At 40.6% G+C, this 23,662-nt stretch overlaps 1 protein-coding gene across 1 annotated transcript; it reads left to right on the plus strand.

Moving 5' to 3' along the window:
* Positions 1-3,692: 3,692 nt before the first annotated feature.
* On the plus strand, positions 3,693-17,737 carry IRF1 (interferon regulatory factor 1). Its single transcript, XM_081945816.1, has 10 exons — positions 3,693-3,848; positions 9,503-9,596; positions 10,286-10,385; positions 11,821-11,994; positions 12,289-12,329; positions 14,003-14,129; positions 14,578-14,697; positions 15,381-15,406; positions 15,886-16,015; positions 16,838-17,737. The coding sequence occupies exons 2-10, from the start codon at positions 9,510-9,512 to the stop codon at positions 16,927-16,929; spliced, it is 897 nt and encodes a 298-aa protein (XP_081801942.1). The 5' UTR covers positions 3,693-3,848; positions 9,503-9,509; the 3' UTR covers positions 16,930-17,737.
* The last annotated feature ends 5,925 nt before the right edge of the window (positions 17,738-23,662 follow it).

Consider the following 23,662-nt stretch of genomic DNA (forward strand, 5'->3'; position numbering starts at 1 on the left):
GAGGAAGAAGGAGTATTAAGTGTGTTACTTGTAATCAAGGTGGGATAAAACATAATAAAGGAATATGGGTGAAAGAGAAATATGGCTTTCTGTATTTCTACCTCCACTTATGAAATGAATAGCAGCACTGTAGATACGGCTCTGCAGAATTGCCCACACAAGTGTATGACACTTTTGATGCAGAACCTCTTCACAACTAAACTACCCTTTTCAGTAAAATTTGTGATATAGCAAAAAATCTGAAAGAAGAGCAAAGTCCTCTTTGAACAGTTCGGCTGTTTTCATAATAGAAATGATTAATATTGGTAATAGGTAAGTAAATAAAGCTTACAGTAATGTTGATAATTACAGTAACAGTATTCACACCACTGCAACATACTACCTATCTGGGGAGAAGGATACTTTTGTTTTTATTCATTTTTTTAGGGATTGTTGTGAGCTGCCTAGACTCATTGAATGATATAAGTCCTGCAAATAAAGGAATAAACTGTGATGCACCTGTTTCTCAACAGTCACAAAAAAAAGAGCTAACTTCTATGCTATCTTCTGTGGAGTGCAAAGCTGCCAATCCATTGTGTTCAAACGAAGGCCAGGATGCTTCAAAAGAAGAAATGCAAACAAAGCAAAGCAAGAACAAGGCTAACTTCCTTCCTATCCACCACATGTGAAATGTCAAGTTACAGTTAATCAGGTGATATGCAGCCTTAACCAAGCTGACTTGATGAAATTATTACTTTTTGACCTCCTTGTTGGGATGGCTTGGCTGCCATTTTGATAGTGCTGTTGTTTATGCCATGTAACCTTTATTTTTATTTCTTTATTTAACTTGTATGATGCCCATCTCAAGCCAATGGTTCTGGGCTGTGAACAATTGTGAAATCAACTAAAAACTAATTTACAGGAACATTAAAAATAAGTAAGTAAATATATAGGGCAACTGAGAAATTTGATAATCCAATATAAGTATTTGTCCTTCTGGACAAGATCTTTCTTTCTTTTCTTTTTTTCTTTTTTCTTTCTTTCTTCTTTCTTTCTTTCTTTCTTTCTTTCTTTCTTTCTTTCTTTCTTTCTTTCTTTCTTTCTTTCTTTCTTTCTTTCTGGATACTGCCCAACTCCTAGCCACTCTGGGTGGTTCATTAAGTAAAAAACACAGGAAGAAATAATAATAAAACCATAAAGACAAGGGACAAAAAGAACAAAAGTGAGTATCTTAGGAATGAATGAAAGACAGAATGTGTTCCTAATTCTCTCCACCTCTACTCTACAAGAAAGTGGGGAAAAAAGAGAAGGTATTTATTTAAATTGTGATGAGCAGGCCTAGATAGAAAAGAACACTTGTGGGGAAACAACAGAGTTCATCTCTTGACCCTATATGAATCTTCTGGGTTAGACAGTAGATCTGTGGATGCAAATGAATTTTTAAAAATATGGCTAAACTAAGCAATCTGCATAGTTATTAAAATAAGATCTTACTGCTTCTAGCCCCAGCCAAAAGGTATATTGTTTTATTACACATGCTTTAAATTTGTACTTTCTCTTCAGTCAAATTACATAGGCACGGTAAACACAGGAAATTATAAATTCATATCCCCAGCTTTGCTTGACAGGTGTTTATTAAGAATGAAAGTATTCCATAATAATTGCATCAATTAAACAGTAACAACCACAGGTTGTACTAAATCCGTTTGATTTCAAAAGGGTGGTTTGCTTTCGCCAATCTTTTCTATCATGAAAATCAAGTGATTTCCTGGAATGGGAACCCACTATAGGGTTGTGAGTAACATATAGTCCATAGTCCAGTATCTTTGAAAGTTGCTATGGCTAGATATGTTTTGTCACCGTTTCCCAACCTTGAGCTTTCAAGGTATGTTTGGACTAATGCCCAACGTGAAATGGAGATGGGATCAGCCAGCTTCCACGATATCACCTGAATTCACTCCAAGTTCATATTGAGGGCATACTGGGGAAGAAAAGATAATGGAGTGCTGGATGTTCAGATACATATACATTCTCCAACTTGCCATCCTCTGAGCACGCTGCGATGGTCAGGATCCCAACAGAATCCTAGAAGTTTGAAAGAATACTGGATTAGGAAGGGTGATGTGTGTGTGTGTTTTTCCTAAGATTCCTTCTTGGAACTTGCTTGGAAAAACTTATGGACTGACTGGATTCCGAAGGTTTTAATTGGAGAACTGGATCCTCCTAGCCTGGTTCTCCCTCCTCCTGCTGCACTAACTACGTATACTTCTCACACGCGCCCCCCATTTTTTTAACCTGATGCTTTTCCTTTTCCTCCTCCCCAAAGTTGTCTGCTTATAGCCCATATCCTTCCCTTTCCACTGAACCTCCATACAAGTCTCCACTAAGGGCACCCCAGAGGCAAAGCTAAGCAAGTTCCATAGCCTCGGAGAAATAAACCTATTTTGTAAAATGTTAAGAGTTGAAAAAGGTTCTTTAGGTGGGAGTCCAATCCCTGATTTTTTGCAGGAATCCAGATAAATGCATCATCGGTTTTGGAGAGTATTCCGGGCCTCTCCTTAAAGGCAACCCAGCCAAGGGAAAGGCTATTCCACTTCCAGCACTGGTGATCCACTTCTGAGCCAAACTGACCGGACTCTAAAGAAAAATGTGTCCACGTTTAGGAAAAAGGTTGCTGTATTTGAGAAGGGGGCTTCTTTGTATATGGCTGTCTTTTCCCAAGAGAAGGCAGCCATATACGGGGAAAACGAAGAGACTCCATGCATATTCTATTAAGAAGAGAATCTATGCATATTCTTCTACATACAGGAAGGGCAAAACTGGTACTTTTCTGCTTGGGGTACAACACATAAGCTCTTGAGCAGAGATTACGGGCTTTGTAGTCTGGCATATTTGGGATGGAGGCATGAAACATTCTTAAGGCAACTTCAGATGTTTCAGCTGCATCCCAGGCTGAAGTTCAGCTCTGGCATTGGGCTCTTATCCTGGAGGTCTGTTAAAATGAAAAAAAATAATAATTATGAGGCCCTCCCCAAATACAACGAATAACTTCGTTCAGCTCAAGGTCGGGGAATAAGTAAATATGCCACTTTGCTTTCATAGTTTTGAAGCTATAAATTATAGGATTTATCAGACACTTGGTGGACTCTGACCCCGAAAACTTGTAGGTTCCGAACATTTATGTATGCCATATGTCTTAAATTAAAAAAAACAACCCAGCTGTGATCCTCTCCAACTGCTCATCCTCCCGGATGGGGCGTGGGTGGGCTCAGACCCACAGCTCGAAAATAACGAGGAGGTCACCCTCCTCTGAGCCCGACTCGATTTCAAGGCAGGCTGGATCGCAGGGCAGGGGGGTGGGGGTGGCAGTTCGGATGGTTACGTGCGCGTGGGTGTTGGGCTGGAAAAGATTTGCGGAGCCCTAGGAACGGTTCACGTGCCACGGCTTTTTGCATTTCAAAACAAGAATCAAGTGTTTCCTTCCTTCGTCTAATGTAACCAACACGCCGCCAAAGTTGGAGAAAGGGGCGGGGAAGAGAAGTCGGACTTCCCCTCCCGCCGCTGGTTTTCAATAGCCTGATTTCTCAGAAATCAGGCTCCTCTCTACAGCGGCCTGCCTGAAGCGCTGATTGGCCGCAGCGCAAGGCTTTCGGGGCGCTGATTGGCTAGAGCCGCCGCGTTTGTGTCTCCCCCCCACCATTCCAGCAGGGGGATTCCCTGACCTGTAGAATAATAGAGGCTCCCCCTGCACAGTCGCCCGCAGAAACGGAGAGTCTCTGGAGCTGAGCAGAACTGGAGCCTGCAAGGGAAGACGTTGTATATCGCTCGTGTGTTGCCAAAGGGTGTGATTCTCGATCAAGTCCTGCAAGGTGGGTCGTGGTCCAGCTGCTGCCGCCTAAACCGAGGCAGGCACTTCGCAGTTGGGTGCAAGTTAGAATAGAATAGAATTCTTTATTGGCCAAGTGTGATTGGACACACACGGAATTTGTCTTTGGTGCATATGCTCTCAGTGTACATATGGGGAATAAAATACATTCATCGAGAATAGAAAGATACAACACTTAATGATAGTCAGAGTTAATATAAATTGAAAAATGCAATCAACATGGTTACAGTCATAAGTGAGGAGAGATAGATACTAGGAAGGAAGTTAATAATAATAATAATAATAATAATAATAATAATAATAATAATAATAATAATAATAATAATAATAATAATAATAATAATAATAATAATAATAATAATAATAATAATAATAATAATAATACATTCTTAGTAAATTATTTGACAGTGTTGTGGGAATTAGTTGTTAAGCAGAGTGATGGCATTTGGGGGAAAAAACTATCCTTGTGTCTAGTTGTTCTGGTGTGCAGTGCCCTAGAGCGTCGTTTTGAGGGCAAAAGTTAAAACAGTTTATATCCAGGATGCGAGGGGTCTGTAGATATTTTCACAACCCTCTTTTTGACTCGTGCCGTGTACAGGTCCTCAATGGAAGGCAGGTTGGTAGCAATGTGTTTTTCTGTAGTTCTAATTATCCGTTGAAGTCTGTCTGTCTTGTTTGGTTGCAGAGCCAAACCAGACCGTTATGGAGGTGCAAACTCAATAATTCCTCTGTACGCTGGGCAACACTCACCTGACTAAGTTTCACCCACCGGAGCGGTTCCGTGGTCTCGCAGGAATGAGGCGGGTGGGGTGGCAGGAGCGCTCTTAAGACCACCGAGGCTAGGATCGGAGGTTTAAGAAGATCCACCGGGGTCTACTTGATGGATGTATTCATTTTTGCTCTGCGATGATCTGCAGGTCCCTTTCCCTCTTAGCCCTATTTAGACGGGGAGAAATCTAGTAGGGGGGGGGGGCATCCGAAGCGGTTAATCGTTTGCAGTAAGGATTTCTTTAAAAAGAAAAACTTCCTTTCCTGGCCAGTTGGGACCTACTCCGGAGCCGAGAGACTCCCCCGTTGTAAAGCGCGTTAAAAAAGGCGGAAATGTTCTCAAAGTGCACGGGGTGAGTGGGTGGGTGCGGTGACTTCTAGTCCCGCCACAGGCAGAAAAAGTCGGGTTTGGGTGACTTTGGGCCAGTCAGTCTGTCTCAGCCCAACCCACCTCACAGGGTGGTTGTTCTGGGGGAAATAGGAAGAGGAGGAAGGCGTATGCATTTTTTTCGTCGCCTTCAGTTCTTTATTAAAAAAAAAAACCAGTAAAGGCGGGATATATATAAATAAAACGTACTCCCGCTGCTTGTAAGCGCGGAGTCAGGTGTTTGCAGAAGCGCGCACGCTCAGCGGCTTCAGTAGAGTTAGCGCCAACAGATGCAATCGGCGCTCCGTAAGGGAACGCTGGCGAAGTGAGAAAGGCGCATGTGTTGGGTTGGTTTTTAAATGGCAACAGTAATACTTTTATTTGCAAAGTTGCAAAACGTTAGTGGCTTGGTTGGCTCTGTTTGTATCCGAGTTTTGCCAAAGAGAATTGTATGACCATGATTTCCAGTAAATGGGGGTTGTTGCTTTTGTTGCTTGGACCAGGAAGTAGAGCTTGGAGAGAGGAGAGAAAAGAAAGGGGCGGAGTGGGGAGAGACGTACCAACTGTTAGCTCTGGGTATCTTTGAGTGCAGTCCAGAAATTCCAACAGGAGAATAAATTTTAAAGCAAACCAGAATTTTGGAAAGGATTGTGGAAGAGGCTGGATAAAGGAGTGGAGATCTTCATTGGTGTTCTCTTGAAGCCCTTGCAGGGATGAATACATGTGAGACAAACTGGTGGCACAGGAGAATCATAACACACCTGGCATGGAAGGATCATGCTTCAAATGTAAATATTTCAATTTGACCATTCAGACTTTACTGATAAACCACCACCTTGAATTCAGCATGGAGGTTTTTCCATGGAAGTAAATATATGATTTGCATTTGCAGGTGTCTCCTTAAGCTTGCTAGGGCAAACACATGCAGTGCATAGTTTTGCTCCTGTAACAAGTGCATGAAAATGCCAAATTCTTTTGGTTCACCCATTGGAATACCCTTTGCCACAAGAGCCTTGGAGATCAGTGTCATACATAGGAATATGCTTGGCAAGAAGGAATCGACACCAGCTAGAGCTGAATTACAAGCTTGAATTGGCTTGCGGTAGGGACCTTTGCAAGTCCTTGCCATATCCCTACTATTGCCAGTAGTTGAAACATAGACAATTCAAAAGGCTAATTGTAAACCTCTCGAAAGCAGCAGATATTCTTGACCTTTTTCTTCATAAATGGTCTTGTTAAGGATTTAAACAATAAAGATGAGATTCTTTTTATTAAAGTTGAATTAATTGTGTTTCTCCCTGAATGAAGTTGTGCAGTCTGAAACCATCTGGCCCTGATCCAAATCTTGCAAGCAGGAAATCTTCAGGCTTTGTGTTTGCTTGTGTGCCAAATGACAACATTCCAAGTGCAGAATCTCACGCTGTTTTATAAAAAATTTCCCCTAAGTGTAAGGAACATTCTCAGTTCTGATTCTTATTACTGTGAGTAAAGGGCACTCTGCATCTGTGAGGCATTTCAGGGGAAAGTTTACTAGCTAGAAATATCATTAAACTTAAAAAGAGTTGTCCAAACTGAATATTAGGTAATAAATCCAGCTGCATTAGGAGGGCGGAGGACAATGTGATAAAAGCTGGACTGAGGTTAAGCCCTATTGTTATAGATGAGTGGAACTTCTGTTGTATTTTTGTTCTTCTGACAAAAGAAGAAAACTTAGGTAGACACTCACTTGCAAGCAGTGCAGTTACGCAGCAGTCTCTCCCTCCCTTCCTCCCTCAACCAGGATAGCATAAGGAGCTGGACTGGAGTTGAGTAGACTCACTGGAGACGGGGCAACAATTCCTAGAGAAACTGTTCTTAAGTATATATGAGGCCTGATCAGGATATTTGATGATCTGATTCTCTGCAATGTTATTGCACCCTAGAAAGCCTGCCAATGAACCCATGATGAAAAAAAACACCTCATTTGTAAAAGTTTTGTTAAAGCTATTTGGAAATTGGGGGGGGGGGGAATAGAGAAAAGCCATTTCCACTTTACCTTGAAAGATGAAAATTGCCTTTTTGGGGTAGCTTTTTATTTTTAAAGGTATCTATAGGAATAGTTTGTGTTACAATTTGGTCTGACAATGCCATCTGAAATTAAACATGTTTCCTGAAAAAATATTTCCAGTTTGGTTTTCATCTAAGCTGCAAACATTTTATAACTTATTAATGGCTGTAGCTCCCACTAGTCAGTTAAATTTGTAGCATTCTTAAGAAGTGATGCTTCAAGAAAAGAAGTGTATTATATCAAAGTTTAAGGGGTAAAACAAAACACTGGGAATGATCAGGTGGGAGATGATCTCCCTTAAACCTTGCCTGCTTTTTTGATGGGGTTATTCAAGAAAATACACCGTTTTCAGTTTCCTGTTTTCAGTAACAGTAGTATTTTAGTTTGAGGGAAAGAACAGAATACAAAGTGGAGTTTGGAACCATGGGAGGAATTTATCATATGCACCTGGAAAATACAATAATCCTGAGCCATTGTTCCATGACTCAAAGCTCTTCTCCGAGAGCTCCCCCCCCCACTTGTTGGTATATGTATCAGTGGTTGCAACTGGTATGGTGCAACGGGGCCGGGCGTCCACCACATGAACATGTGCACCACGTGCATGTGTTCTTACTGCCTGCGACGCCTCTGCAACGCTCCAGCTGCTCAGTGGAGCATCGCGCAGGCGCCATACGCTCTGCGCGGAAGCCCCGAAAACATCAAATACTGGTAAGGAGCGCGGGTGGGCCCTCCCAAGCACCGTACCGGAACGATACTTGCTGCTCCTGGCAGGCACAGATACGCCCATACCATACCAGGGCGTACTGGTCGTAACCCACCACTGATATGTATACATGCCACCAGTGCTAATATGGTTCTTGATACATTTCTGACACCTTCATTTAGCCCTTCCTGCTATTTTGATCAAATATATGTTAGGTTCTGCAGCGGAGAAGCAGAAGCACTTGGTGCCATTTTCTGCATTTTCTTGCATCCCCTGCCAAGAGAGGAAAAATAGAGACCAGGTCTATGCAAAGGCATTGGAGGAGGTGTTTCAGAACAGCAACACCTCTTTACAAATTATCAAAGCAGCAACCTCTTTTCCCAGACTCCAATGACTGTTTTGGAAGATGCTGTTGGCTGCCCAATGTGGGTCTGGACACACAGATATTTCAATGGGAGAATAAATAGGAAGTCGGGTGTAGAATTCTGGGTTTAATTTGAACTAAGGTAAGTAATTTGGGAGCATTCTTTTTGCCCCCTTGTTGAATTCTAAATAGGCTGTTAGTGGCTTCGAAACATTTGTCAATTGAATTTTTAAAGGTGGTCACCCAGTCAGCCAGATGTTTAGACTAGTTTTGGCATTTTTATTTAAACCGAGCCCTTATCAAAAACCTGGGATAGGTAGATGTTTTATTACTATTAGATTTATGTCTAATTTATATTTAAATCCATTAATATATCCCATTAGCTTATCTTATTATTTAAGTGTTTCTGGGCAGTTTACAGATTAAAAATCATAAAACCATGTACAATTAAAATAGAATGAAAAATAAAAGCAAAGTAAAGGATAAAAGGCAGAGAGAATGCCCTCAAGGCATCAGCCACTCCAAGGTTGCATGGTGTGAATGATATATACCATATTTTTCAGAGTATAAGATGCACCAAGATTTTGAAGAGGTAAATTGAAAATAAAACAAAACACGTTTTTGCATTCTGCAGGCGTCCCAAACCTCCTGCAGGTGAAAAACAGGGCATGCAGAGAGTTTGCGAGGCCTGCAAAAAGTGTTCCTGGGTGCTCGGGGGGGGGGCAAAAATATCCCCCCTTTTTTGCCAAAAAAGGGGATGCATAGCCTTTGTAGGAGGCTTGTAGAGTGCTCCAGGGGTTTCGGGAGGCTAAAAATGCTGTATTCAGTGTATAAGATGCACCCAAATTTTCAGCCTCTTTTTTGGGGGGGGAGGTACCCCAAAATACTGTAACTCAAGGAGGGGAATTTACCTAGACTGCTGCTTCCTATTTTCCCACAACAATCCTATGAGGTTGGTTGAGATAAGAGAGTGACAGTTCCAAAAGTCACCCAGATGGTTATCACACCTAAGGCAGGAGTAGAATTCAGTTTCCTGGCTTCTAGGCCAGCATCTTGACTGCTAACTAGATTGGCTTTTCACATTATCGATTTAAAAGTAACATAATTGTAATACTCATGATGTGATGATATTAACCTTCTTAGTATCTTGTACTTTGTGAAGCACTGCACATACAGATGGTGTTATATGAATAAAAACACTAGTTTCTTTATAAGGTAAATTATACAATAGTAGAGTTGGAATGGACCTTGGAGGCCTTCTAGTCCAAATTAGGGGAAATAGATTTAAATAAACAATTTTAGGGCAAACAAGCTACTGGTCTCCAAGATATTTCTAGAAGTTAGAGGTTTTATTTTATGCTTACAGTCCTGACTTTTTTCTTTTTTAGAGCCAGAATGCCACAAACAAGGATGCGCATGAGACCTTGGCTGGAAATGCAGATTAATTCAAATAAAATTCCTGGACTTTATTGGCTCAATAAGGTATAGAAAACTTGCATTCTTGCAATATCTTTTAAAAGGCTAGCTTTGTGTACTTTTCTTGCTTTAAGTTTAAAACAAAGTTATTGTAGAAAATGAAACATTATAGCGAGGAAAGCAGTGAGGCTTCAATGCAATAATTTGTTGCTGTAGGGAAAAAAATGCCAAGATCAAAGGAGCAAAAATATTAAAAGAAATTGAGAAGGCAAATTAAATAAATATTTAATGTATTTGATGTTATGTTTCAAATTAATTTTAAGGTCACCCTGAACTCTACAACTGAGATAACTTGATAATACGTTCTTGCACTTTTATAGCTTTTTAAAATGCCAAATAATTGTCAGAGATTCGGGCAGTGCTAATAAGGCTTGTTTCTCTTTGGCTAAGACTGCATCCAGAATATTTGCATGTTTTATAGTAAACTGTAGAGAAACAAATTAATATGCCTTTGTTTATTTTGTTTTATACAACAGCTTGTTATGAAATGCTACGCTATTGCATTTGCAGCTATATTCAGTAGTAAATGCTAAACGAAATAAATCATCAGAAATGTAGGCTTGTCTCTACTACTTGGTTAATTCACAGGTCGAGGCATGGTTCTTCATTTTCAGCTTTCTACCGTTTTCTTGATTTTATTTCGTCTGTGCAATTCAGAGATGCTTATTCAGAATTGTATTTTTTTTCAATTGCAGAAAGATAAAATGTTCCAGATCCCTTGGAAACATGCAGCTAAACATGGGTGGGAACTGGAAAAAGATGCCTGCCTGTTCAAAAACTGGGCCGTTCATACTGGTATGTGCTGTTTTATCCTGGTGATGGTGAAACATTTCTAGAGATTTTCTAGAGACTCAAACGGTTACTGTATTTGAGGGAGGAATCATATTAACACTAGCCAAAGGGATCCCTTTGCCTTGCCTTGCCTTGCCTTGCCTCTTTAGACGAAGAGTTTGTGGTTTCTTCTTGAGTATCTGTGGTCAGTATACTAATAGGGAGTTGCACGCTGTAAATGGTTCGGGTTTCAGAATGCATCAGAGCACGAAGGCAGTGCCTTCTTACAATACGCAGCATTTCTTTAAGCTTGCATGAAAGTCTGACAAACAGATCTTGCTCCTGGACATTCCAAAACAACTCTAAATAGTTTTTGAAGCAAGGACAACCCCAGCATTTACTAGTTAAAACAACTGGAAAGATCCTCCCTCCCCAAAGGACTGTATATTTATCCTGGAACTAACTGATAATACGTTCAGCTGATGACTTGTGCATATTTGTAGCACGCTGAAGCCCATAAGTTTGTGCTATTGTACAGTGTTTCCATGTCAGAGTTATAAGAATCCTAAGAGTTTTGACCAACAGTCTACATGAAGAGCTGATGAGAGAAAAATAGGAATCTTTTCCCAAGTCTTATCACTTCGGGAGATAAGGATGGGCTGGTCATTTTCTGTATGTATGTATCTATCTATGTACAGTATAGGTCTGTACTATGGAGTGGATTTGCTACTCAATACTACCTTGGCATGTTGACAGAATCTCTCTTTGCAATGAGCAATCAATTGTTCATTGTTGAAGTGTTCTTGAATCTCCCTTAATATGTATGTTGTTACAGAAAGGTGATGGTGATAATATTACAACTGCCTTTTGAGCCTTTCCATTTTTTTCTACCTTTCTCCCCCCCCCCCTTGATTTTTGGTTATCAGAAATGGCTCTTGTATGTTGAAAAAGTTTGCCTGATGTATTCAAAATGTATGTGTTTATTTAATAAACAAACAAACACATGGTTGCTGCCCATCTTAATCACTGTAACTCTAAATTGCAAATAAATAATAAAAACAAAACACAATAACAAGGCCATCTTTGTGCCATTTCACAAGTCATAATTCACTAGCAATAGATAAGTAAGAAGTTGTTCATAGAATAGTTAAATACAGTTAGTCGAATGTGCCACCTAGTCGTATAGTCATACGTGGATTGGGCCCATTGGAATCAGTGGGCTCACTTGGTAATAGCTAACTTCTGACTTCAGTTTATACCTTCGATAACTAAAGTTTGTTATCAACAGTATGTTTATATGTCAAACTGCACAGAGTGAAAAGAGCCAATGTCAAGCACACCGAAGGGACAGTGGGTTCCTTTCAGGACCTTAGTATAACATGTCAGGATCCTGCTGGCTGGATGTGGTTTTTACTTTGTTTCTCGCATACCTAGATTTACGCCATCTGTCTTTTTACAGGGAAATACAAAGAAGGTGATGTAGACCCTGATCCCAAAACATGGAAGGCAAATTTCCGTTGTGCCATGAATTCCTTGCCTGACATTCAAGAAGTGAAGGATCAAAGCATTAGCAAGGGACCCAGCGCTGTTCGAGTCTATAAGATTTTACCCCCAGTAAAATCAGAGAAAAAAGGTATTGCTCAAAACATACGAAGTTTGGGTAAGATTCCCAATACTTGTAATATAAAATTTGTTACATAAAAGGGAGCCAAGTTGTCAGTTTTATGGCAACAATTAAAATCCATAGTAAAAATGTCCAAGAATGGCTATGGCTTTGCTGCCAACAAAATTACACTGTGTTGCAAACTTGGAGAAGAAAATATTCTAAGATGGATAATGCCCGAATTGTCTGGCAGTTGCATTGTCCATCACTCATTCTCTCTTAAAATGTGTTTATGCTAAGCCTGTGTTTTTGTTTTTCAAACAGAAAGAAAGTCAAAGTCTCCAAAAAGCAAGAGCCCAAGAAAGGTATGTATTTAAAAGATTTGTATGGCTACCCACCAAAAAACACAACCCTGGTTAGCTGACCATAATATCCAGAACCATTTGGGCGTCCTCCTTGATGCCCGGCTGTCAATGGATGACCATGTGGCAGCCGTGGCGAGGGGGGCGTTCCACCAGGTTCGCCTGGTGCGCCAATTGCGCCCCCTACTGGACCGGGATGCCCTACGCACGGTCACTCATGCGCTGGTGACGTCCCGCCTGGATTACTGCAACGCTCTCTACATGGGGCTGCCCTTGGGACGCGCCCGGAGACTGCAGTTGGTTCAGAACGCAGCCGCGCGGGCTGTGATGGGGAGTACGAGGTACTCCCACGTAACACCTCTCCTGCGCGAGCTGCACTGGCTACCTGTGGTTTTTCGGGTGCGTTTCAAGGTGCTGATTACCATCTTTAAAGCGCTCCATGGCACGGGACCTAGTTACTTACGGGATCGCATCCTCCCACATACATCCCTGCGGCCAATTCGCTCACACAGGGAGGGACTTCTCCTGGTGCCGTCCACTAGGCAATGCCAACGGGCGACACCAAGGAGTAGGGCCTTCTCTGTGATGGGCCCAACCCTCTGGAATGACCTCCCCCCCGACATTAGAACCACTTCTGACCTCCGCTCCTTCCGGCAAAAATTGAAGACTCACCTGTTCCGATTAGCAGGCCTGGCATAATTACAACTGTCCCTCCTGGCAAATGTATTATTATCTGGTTATTTTAGGGTTTTTAATCTGTTGTGTCCGTTTTAGGGATTTTAAAAAATTATATTTATTCAGCTTTGTACAGTTCTTTTAATTGCATTTTAACCTCCTCCAAACTGTACATATTTAATATTTAATTTTTTATTGTATTTTTGTGATATTCTCTATGGACTGTACACCGCCCCGAGTCCCTTCTGGGAGAGGGGGCGGTCTAGAAGCACAAATAAATAAATAAATAAATAAATAAACCATGTTCCTAACCTAACAACCGCATTTAACAAATGTGGCAAGAAAGGTTGTAAAAGTCATTTAACAACTTTCTTGCTCAGCAATGGAAATTTTGGGCTCAGTTGTGGTCATAAGTTGAGGACTACCTGTAGAGAAGCATTTTGGGATTCAGTTGACGTATTTTTAGTTTCTTGATTACTTTTTATCAGTTATCTAATTCTTTAAAAAAGTCTTCCATTCCTTCTGCCTAATTATTATCTTTCAAAATAAAAATCTATTTGGATTCCCAGTTTGCTCAACTGTCCCACTCATATATATCAGCTATAGACAATTGTCATCTAAAGACCATTTCATTGTATGAAAATGAATCTTAAGCAAGAAAACGAATGCTCCAATAATTTACTTCTGCTGAAAGCTGTGCAGAAATACATCCCTGGGGGATAATACTGATTACAACTAAATAAACACATTCACACATCTTGACCTTAAAATGGGTCTCCAACCCCTGGTCCATGGACCACGGCATGTCAAAAACTGGGCCACGCAAACAAGCGAAGCCCCATCCGCGGGATGCAGGCAACATAGGAAACCATGCTCCCGCCGGTCAGCGGAAAAACTTTTCTCCACAGAATTGTTCCCTGGTACCCAAAAGGTTGGGGGCCACTGCCTTAAAAGACATGAAGTTTACATTTTGCCATAATCTGGTCCTCCATCTTTTGCAGTCAATGGAGGATATTAAGGAAGAAGAGACAGTCAAAGCAACAAACAGCATTCAGTTGCCTGATGACCACAGTGGCTACGTGCTTCCTAACCGTGCAGCAGAGGAGATGGAAGTGGGGAGCACATTTGGTAAGAAACAATTTTAATCAGTTGTGTGGGTCTCCCAAGGAAACGTCGTGCCTGTGTCGAGTCCATTTTTCAGCTTGCTTGAGTAAAGAAAAGTTAGGCTGTCAGGGATATTAAGGAATTAAGACATTTTTGTTTCTTTTACTCATTCTACACTGATAAGTTCCCAACAAACTATTGGAGAATTTCTCCAAACCAAAGAAAATGAAAAGGTTGGATGTGTATGACCACCTGAAACGGGGTTGCTTAGGTTTGTGGTTGAGTCTGTTGTAGGAACTCGGACATTGAACTAGCGTTTGTGATCATCAGCTTAAGCTGCAATATGAGTTATTTGTCTGGGTATAGCATCTCATGTTTTGTTAATCCCGGTGTGTGTGTGTGATGTCAATCATTTTGTTTGTGTGAATAATGTACCTCTTGCATTATAAATCTCATACTTTCAATTTTTTAGGTGTTTCATATGAATTCAACAATGATGCCTGGAGAAATTGCCATTTGGATATGCCTACCCCTGACAGCACAAACAACCTTTACAGACTTCAGGTTTCACCCAGCGGTTCTTCTTCTGAAGGTTAATATTTAGCGGATTGATCATAATTGGATTGAGGGACCAGAACCAAGAGAACCGCAAGGTTTAGGTCAACTGCCCACATGGATTGGACTTTCAGCTGCAATAATCCTTTAGAAAATACAATTTTCAGCTGCTTGGAGCTGAGATTCAGATTAAGGAAGGATGTTTAGGTTGTCTGTCTGCTCTCTACCTTCTTTTTAAAAAGTCAAAGCTTCCTATGTAGTCTCATCTCATTGGATGCATTCTTTGTTAGAATTAGGTTTTATGGGGGTGATGTAATGATATAAAAGTGTTTTTTTTAAAAATTAGTGTACTACAGACCTGACCCAGTGAAAGTTAAGCCCATGTAAATCTCATTGATTTTATTAAGGGAATGGAAATACTTATCTAAATCTCTCCTATTGAAATATAGACTTATAAATGCTTAATTACAACCTGTCGTTTAAGAATTCTAGATATTAAGCCAGTGTGAACCGAAGACAGGCATTACTTGTCTGAGTATAAATTATCCAATGCTTTATTTTTAATTTTGTCATTGACTAGAAAGGCGTTATTGTTGATAATAGAAAACTGGAAAATAAACATTTAGTAAACAAGAATCCTGAGATTCATTGAGTATGTTTCTTTTCTCTTCCCCTTCCCTTACCTGACGGCTTCGTATGATTTCACAATAACTGATGAAGATGAGGATAGTCCACTGTATGACTTTGTAAGTCTCTCTCTCTCTCTCTCTCTATTTAAATAATTTTGGCTTTGTAAATAATTTTGGCATTGGGACAATACATGAAGTCTAAAGGGAGTAATCAAATGGGTGGGCGGGCATGCAATGTGTACAAGAGTTCCCATTTGTCTTGGTTGTGAAGGGATACTTTAGGGCAGGGCTGTCATGCGGCCTGCAGGCTGGATGCATCATATTCTGGCCACGCCCATACCCGGTTTAGTGAAGGGAATAAAAAGCTGCGATACGTCACATGACAACGCCGTGACGATGCAAGTTTGACACTCCTGCTTTAGGAAGTCTTTCTTTGCTTCTGAACCACATTAGATTGCAAGAATCCATGTAATCCAAGAAGGAGGCTGCAATCTTTGTTTTGTAACCTGCATCTTAGAAAGGAATTAATAGTGTTTTTGAATGGAACTAGAAAACAGTTCACATTGTTGATCTCTTTTATCTTTCCTCTCTGGCAGATTTTGAACAACTCTGAGTGGCAAGAAAACAGCATTGGTGGAAAAGGCTTCCTGTTAAATGAAGCTGGAATGCAGAATCTCTCCCTTGACTTTTCTTTGCAAGATACTACCTTTGACATACCAAAGCTAGGTATAAACATTTCACCTGTATATTCAGATTATAGAAATGTATAACGTTTCTCTTTATCTCATTAGAGTATTATTAAATAACAAATCTCCTTTGTCACATGCAGATAGTCTTCGACTTACGACCACAATTGAGCCAAAAATTTCTGCTGATAACAAGCAAGGCAATTGGTAAACGAGTCCCGTCCCGTTTTACGACCTTATTGCCATGATTGTTACGTGAATCACTACAGTTGTTATGTGACTCATGAGATGATTAAGCGAATCTGGCTAGCCCTATTGATTTTCTGTGCAAATCACCATTCCAAGACCCCAGAATGGCTGCAATCATTATAAATACATGCCGGTTGCCTAGCAACCGAACTTTGATCACGTGAATTGTGTGGTCACAAGTGTGAGAATTGCTCATAACTCATCTTTTTTTCATTGACTTTGTAACTTTGAATGGTAATTAAATGAATGGTTGTAAGTTGAGGACTATCTTTATAGGCCCTTCACTCAGATTTTCTACTCACTAATATCTTTAGGCTAGCATTATAGAGTCATACTTTGTCTATTGTCATATTATCATAACAAAGGTTCTGGAAGCTAAATGTATTGCATTTCATGGATGTAGTGCTGGTTGGAATTGTGATTATACTGTATGGGCTAAGATCTGCTTGATTTTAGACCTCTAGCCACCTCTTCCAATTTAACGAGAGCTCTGTTGGGAGAGGGAAGATCATCATATGATTTTTGGCAGGTTCATTGAAATTGTGTTAGATACTCTACTACATTTTCTAGTGAAACCACATTCTAAATCTTGATTCCTCTTTTTTCTCAACAGAAATAATTCCACATGAGTTGAAATCCAGTGCAGAATGCACTTTGTTGGACATTCGAACACATTATGTACACCCTATATCCTGTGGCATTTAAACCTTGTACTGTTTTATTTTGAAATGCTGACTCAACAAATTGATAACGTTCATTGATACTCTACATGTTTCGAATGGAAAAATCCAAGTGTTTTTTGTACAATATATGTGTGTAGGAATATATTTGTGATAAAACTGTACATTTATTCCTAACTTCCTTATGAGCCAATTAAGGCTTGTTTGCTGCTTCTTTCACTCTGTCCATCCATTAGTAGGATTAGAGTATAAATAATTTTAAACATTGGGGGGAGGGGGGGGACAGAAGCTTTTCATTGGTAGTAAATTGATATATATTTTAAGCCCATCCAGAGTATAATCTTAAAATTACTCTCTGGAAGACAAGTGATGTCCAACCAAATATTTCTTGGTTATGTTTTTTTTCTTCAAATTCCTCTTGGTCTTTAGCCTTGAGCCCTATTTTAGCATGTTATACTGTGAAAAACAGATAGTTGTTTGTTCCATACTTCTTCAGAATTTTATTTATAACACATTCCACTGGTTACTTTGGACTTATTTTAGACTACTGCTACATTATTTTCTCCAGTGAAAATATGTGTTGAAGTTGATAGGTGAATGTATGGATTATTTGCACTGTGCTTTTCAAGATGTCAACTGAACAGGTATTGTGAAGAGTGCAAAAAATGCATAATTTATATATAAATGATGTTATATATATTAAACCAGAAGATGAAGAAAAGGATTTGGCAAACTGTCAGAGTGCTAGGCTGCAGCTTTAATTCTTGTACATTCTTTTCCTTGTACATACATTGTTGTATATAAATTACAATTGTCTTAATAAAAGATTATATATGAAGATAAGTTTGATTTTCTTTTTTATTATCTACTGCTGACAAAGAAATTAGGAAAATATTTTCTTAACACAACTAGAGTTTCTATAAACCTTTTGGTGCTGCTAAAAATAAAGAAAATAAAGACATTTTCTTCAATGAAAATGAATATTCATTTTATCTCAAACAATAGGGTATATTTTTAGCCATTCCTTTTATACTTCCTTGAACTTCTGAAGAATGGTGTAATACAAATAAATTCATTTTCAACTAATGAAATCTCAAAAAAAAGGTTTATTCAGGTTTAGTTACCCTAAGATTAAATCCCAAATCATTTTGAGAATTGGATTTGGAAACTAAATAAGATACGGATTGGAAAAGTCAAAAATCACCAAAACCTTTCATGAGGTGGATAGAAATAGACGCAGAGCATAAAAAGATTATTCCTGGAAAAAACAATAGCTGATTTTCTGCAGTGAATTTTTATTCTAATCTGCCCTTCACTGATGTTCTGTATGGCAGAATTTAGGAGACACTTTGGAAACATCTCAAATCCCACTGCCGAGTCTCAGTTTGAGAAATGCTGCCTCAGTAACTCCCCAGATGTTGTTTGCAAGGAAACACATCTGAGAAATACATCTGTCTCTTGGAATCCATGAATTGCAGAACCAAAGTGAATTTGTTTCAGAGTCAGTGGTCAACTATGGGGAACTCCCAGCCTTCTGATTACTCAAGATTTCCACTCTCACATTTTAAAAAAAGTGCTTGGGAGAGCTAGTTTTATTTATTTATATGCCACCCAATCTCGCTATCCAAAGCGACTCTGGGTGGCTCATGGTTTATAATGTTCACCAGAAAACTAATGGCCAATCATAATTCACCAACCCTTCTAGAGATGCCTCAGTTTTATTTTTTAAACATGTTTAAATAAAATCTGGATTTTTGATGGTTTCCAAACCAAAACACGCTGTGAAAACAAGAATTAAAAAGGGAAAACTTGCCCCCTCCCCTCCCCCCGTCTTAAAGTAAATTACTCGTAGCCCCTCTCCTCCCAACAAACACAATATAAATTTCTCTTAGATTAATAATAACACATTGATCCCATCTTCTAAGCTATTTGGTATATTTGAATGTGAATTTTTGCGGGGGGGTTGGGAGGGTATAGCATTTGTATGAGATTTACATTGTATGGCGGGGGGGGTGAAAAGGGGGAAAATCTGTTTGTACAAAACTCTTTTAATTAAAAAAAAGGGGGGAAACTTATAAAGCCCCAGAAGCAACACAAGAGACAACTAATATTTGGTGCTCAACAAGAAGGACTTTTTCCTAATACTTGTTTCACTTACAGAATTAAAAACATTTCTACTCCATAAAGAAAAAATAATTAGATTTATTTTCATTGTGAGAATCTATTAAATCACTTTCTATACTCTCTAACTGAGCCTTTAATTAACTGAGCCTGAACTACCAGAACTGAGCCCCATTTAAGTGAATTTAAAACTATCTAGTCCAAGCTAGAAAAATGAAATATCACATCTACAGCAATACTCCCCGCTCGTTTCCCATTTGAAACAAAAATGTTCCTACAATGTCAGAGGATTCGTGTAAAGTAATTATTAGGCAATAATGCAGTGTTTATTGTTTGATTATCATTCTAATTTTAAAAGTCCCCACAGAGGATCTTCAAAGTTTTACTATCACTTTAAAATGACTTGGGATATGCCTAGAACAGGGGTGTCAAACTGGCAGCAGGTGGGGCGGATGGGTCACGTGCAGACCACATCAGAGGTGGGTTCCTTCAGGTACGGTATGGTACTCCAGAAGAGGTAGTGAAAATCTGGCGGACCAGACCAGACCGGTAGTGATGACAGCCAGGCCATACCCCTGTAGCTGCAAAAGAAAGAAACAGCTGACGAAGGAAGAGGAGTGGTGGCCTCGGCTGTTGGAAGAAGCGCCCGTGCTTCATTCTCTTTAAGAGCTGCCTTGCTTGCTGTGGGGAGAAATCAGGGGGAGAGAGGGAGGAGAAAGCCGAGCTTCTGATAGGGACAACCTTCTCCTCCCTCCCTCCCTCCCCCTGATTTCTCCCTGGCCGTGCTCGCAGAGGAAGGAGGCAGGGATGCTGGCTGGCGCTCGCTTCCCTTACCGCTCACCACCACCGCCCCTGCGGGATGGATCGTTACTGCCCCCTCCCCGCCGGCTGCAGCCCCACCTGCCCTGCTTAGCTGGGTGGCTGGCCAGGAAAGCAGCGAGAGGGCGAGCGCCAGCCGGCATCCCTGCCTCCTTCCTCCGAGAGCCGTGGCAGTGGGGAAACAGAGGCTTCTTTGCCAGCCTCCCAGCTGATCTGTCCCATCCAGCCCCCCTTACACACACGTCTTGCGTCACAGCAAGTGCGGTGTGTGTGTGTGTGTGGTCCAGGGGTGGGTTTCAATTTTTTTTTACTACCAGTTCTGTGGATGTGGCTAGGTGGAGGGGCATGTGACTGCATGTGCATGAGTGACGTCAAGTAGGCCATGCCCACTCAGTCACATGCCCCCCACTTAGCCACGTCCACAGAACTGGTAGCAAAAATATTGAAACCCACCCCTGGACCACACCCACTCCAACTCCATGAAGGGAAAAAAGTGATATATCACATGACAGAAATGTGACGTGGTGAGTTTGACACCCATGGCCTAGAACAAGGACAGCAAAAGGTAAATATGCATCAGTGAAGCACATGTTGTCTGCAACAAATCAGCAAGAATTTCAACCTCTTTGTGATTTTAACACTAGCAAACAGGCACAATCAAGAACAAAGAAGATTGGAAGATGTGAAGAAACCTGGCCCATACAATTGGCAAGAGTTGGACACAATGGGATGGATAACATCATCATTATCATCATGCACAACAAGATTTGAGTGCAAGCTTAAGCTCTCTGCCTATTTTTTTTTTTAAGTTTATGTGCCCGGCTGAATCACTTTTTGTTTTCTGGCTGAAGACAATAAACCTCAGAATTCCAGTGAAAAAATAAAATAGAACCCACAAGCCTAACCCACAACTCTGCTTCAGGACAAAATTCCCAGCTTGCTATTGTGTCTGTACAAAGAAGGTTTCTAATGCCGAAGAAACTTATTTTCTCATTAAGGCAATCAATGAGTCACAGAAACTTTACATGCCATGACTCACTGATTTCCTAACTGAGGAATCCATTTCCCCCCCTGCAAAATTCTACAGTTCCTCAGGATACAACGGAAAACATCATCACAAGCAATTAGAACAAAAGAAGTATCCACATAGTGTGAAATTATTCTGTAAAACTGCTGGCCATTAACCTGGAATGTTTTAAAACAGGATTGGATCAATTGACGAACGATAGGTTCATCCAGAATAATTGGTCTCGAGAAATCAGTCTTGCTACGGGGACAAAAGCAGTATGATTTCTGATACCAAGTGCAACAAAACAATGGTGGGAGGGGACATGTGTCTATGCAGTGACCACCTGAGAAGCATTGACTCGGTCACTGTGAGGATCAAAATTCTGGATTATGTACTCTTCCTCACTGTCAGGTTTTAGTTCTCTCTCATGCTTAAATTAGCAGAAAGGCATGACGGCATAATTCTCTCAATCCGAGAGCCAAGCTTTGTTCCACTTCAGTTGAGAGGCTAGTTATTGGTGTTCTCATTATATTAAGGTGGGACAATTAAAGGACAGTGATCAGTGGATTCCCCTCTATGTGCTTCCACTACCACCCAGTTTTATTTGCTGGGAGAGGAATAAGCATTAATCACTGCCTTCACTGCTTGAAGGGCGAGACGTGCACAGATGACTAAGGTAGAAGATCCAGCAAATATTGTTTGCACCAGTGACATCTCACTTGGCTATTTCTGTCTTTCACGCCCACTGACATCTTGTTCTAATCTTCTTCAACCTGATGCCCTCCAGATGTGATGGTTTATAGTCCCAAGAATTCCCAGCCAGCATGGCCAATAGCCAATGGCCAATACACTTGAAGAACAGTAGACTGAGAAATGATCATTTATTCAATGGTGGCCATTTTGTTGCGAGAAGACAATTTTAGCCAGCTGGGTGACTTTGAGCCAGTCATTTTCTCTCAGCCCAATTCACTTCACAGGGCTGTTTTTTGAAGGGAAATAGGAGGAGGAAGGTATATTAGTTAGATTTGCTGCCTTGAGTTATTTATAAAAATAATGATAGTTGGATAAAATATCTTTACAAAATTAAGTGGATTTGAATGCTACACATTCACTTTCATTCTTCTTCTTTCTACAACCTGCTATCCCAAATAAATTTTGCCCCGAAGAATCCTCTGAATCTTCCAAGACACCTTTTGAGTGGTCCTGATCCTTCCCACTAGGGGAAGTCAAATGGGACAATTCTTAGAGTATACTCACAGTCTCAGAAAATTTGAATATTACATGCAATCAATAAAACAAGGACCTCTGAAAATTATAAGCATGCATATGTACTCAGTACTTGGTTTGAGCCCCTTTTGCAGCAATTACTGCCTCAATGCTGTGTGGCATGGAAGCTATCAGCCTGTGGCACTGCTGAGGTGTTATGGAAGACCAGGATGCTTCAGTAGCAGCCTTCAGCTCTTCTGCATTGTTCAGCCTCATGTCTCTCATCTTTCTCTTAGCAATGCCCCATAGATTCTCTATGGGGTTCAGGTCAGGTGAGTTTGCTGGCCAATCAAGCACAGTAATCCCACGGTCATTTAACCAGGCTTTGGTGCTTTTGGCAGTGTGGGCAGGTGCCAAGTCCTGCTGGAAAAGGAAGTCAGCATCCCCATAAAGCTCGTCTGCAGAAGGAAGCATAAAGTGCTCCAAAATCTCCTGGTAGACAGCTGCGTTGACCCTGGACTTAATAAAGCACAGTGGACCAACACCAGCAGATGACATGGCTCCCCAAATCAACACAGACTGTAGAAACTTCACACTGGACTTCAAGCATCTTGCAGTGTGTACTTCTCCATTCTTCTTCCATACTCTGGGTCCTTGGTTTCCAAATGAGATGCAAAAGTTGCTCTCATCAGAAAAGAGGACTTTGGACTACTGAGCAACAGGCCAGGTCTATTTTTCTTTAGCCCAGGTAAGACGCTTCTGACATTGTTTGTTGTTCAGGAGTGGCTTGACAAGAGGAATACGACATTTGAAGCCCATGTCCAGGATCCGTCTGTATGTGCTGGCTTTTGATGCACTGACTCCAGCCTCAGTCCACTCCTTGTGAAAGTCCCCAACACTTTGGAATGGCCTCTTCCTGACAATCCTCTCCAGGCTGCGGTCATCCCTGCTGCTTTTGCACCTTTTTCTTCCACACTTTTCCCTTCCACATAACTTTCTATTAATGTGCTTTGATACAGCACTTTGGGAACATCCAATTTCTTTTGCAATTACCTTTTGAGGCTTTCCATCCTTATGGAGGGTGTCAATGATGGTTTTCTGCACAACTGTCGGGTCAGCAGTTTTTCCCATGATTGTGATTCCTACTGAACCAGACTGAAAGACCATTTAAAGGCTCAGGAACCCTTTGCAGGTGTTATGGCTTAATTAGCTGATTAGAGTGGGACACTTTGAGCCTACAATATTGAATCTTTTCACAATATTCTAATTTTCTGAGATTGTGGATTTGGGTTTTTCATGAGCTGTAAGCCATAATCATCACAATTATGACAAATCACAGCTTGAACTATCTTGCTTTGCATGTAATGAGTCTATTTTGTATATTAGTTTCACCTTTTAAGTTGCATTACTGAAATAAATGAACTTTTGCATGATATTCTAATTTTTCGAGTTTCACCTGTACATGGCAGACACAGCAAATCTTTCTATAGAATAACACCAAAATAAGAAGGAATGGGGAGGTGATTCCAGAAAGAAGTGAGAAAATCCCAGAATGCAAGAAGTAGGATGAGGAGGGACACCCATCAATAGACACCAGCTGACT

The sequence above is a fragment of the Natrix helvetica genome, assembly GCF_964273705.1.
Source record: "Natrix helvetica genome assembly, chromosome: 1".
In the NCBI taxonomy this organism is placed as follows: Eukaryota; Metazoa; Chordata; class Lepidosauria; order Squamata; family Natricidae; genus Natrix; species Natrix helvetica.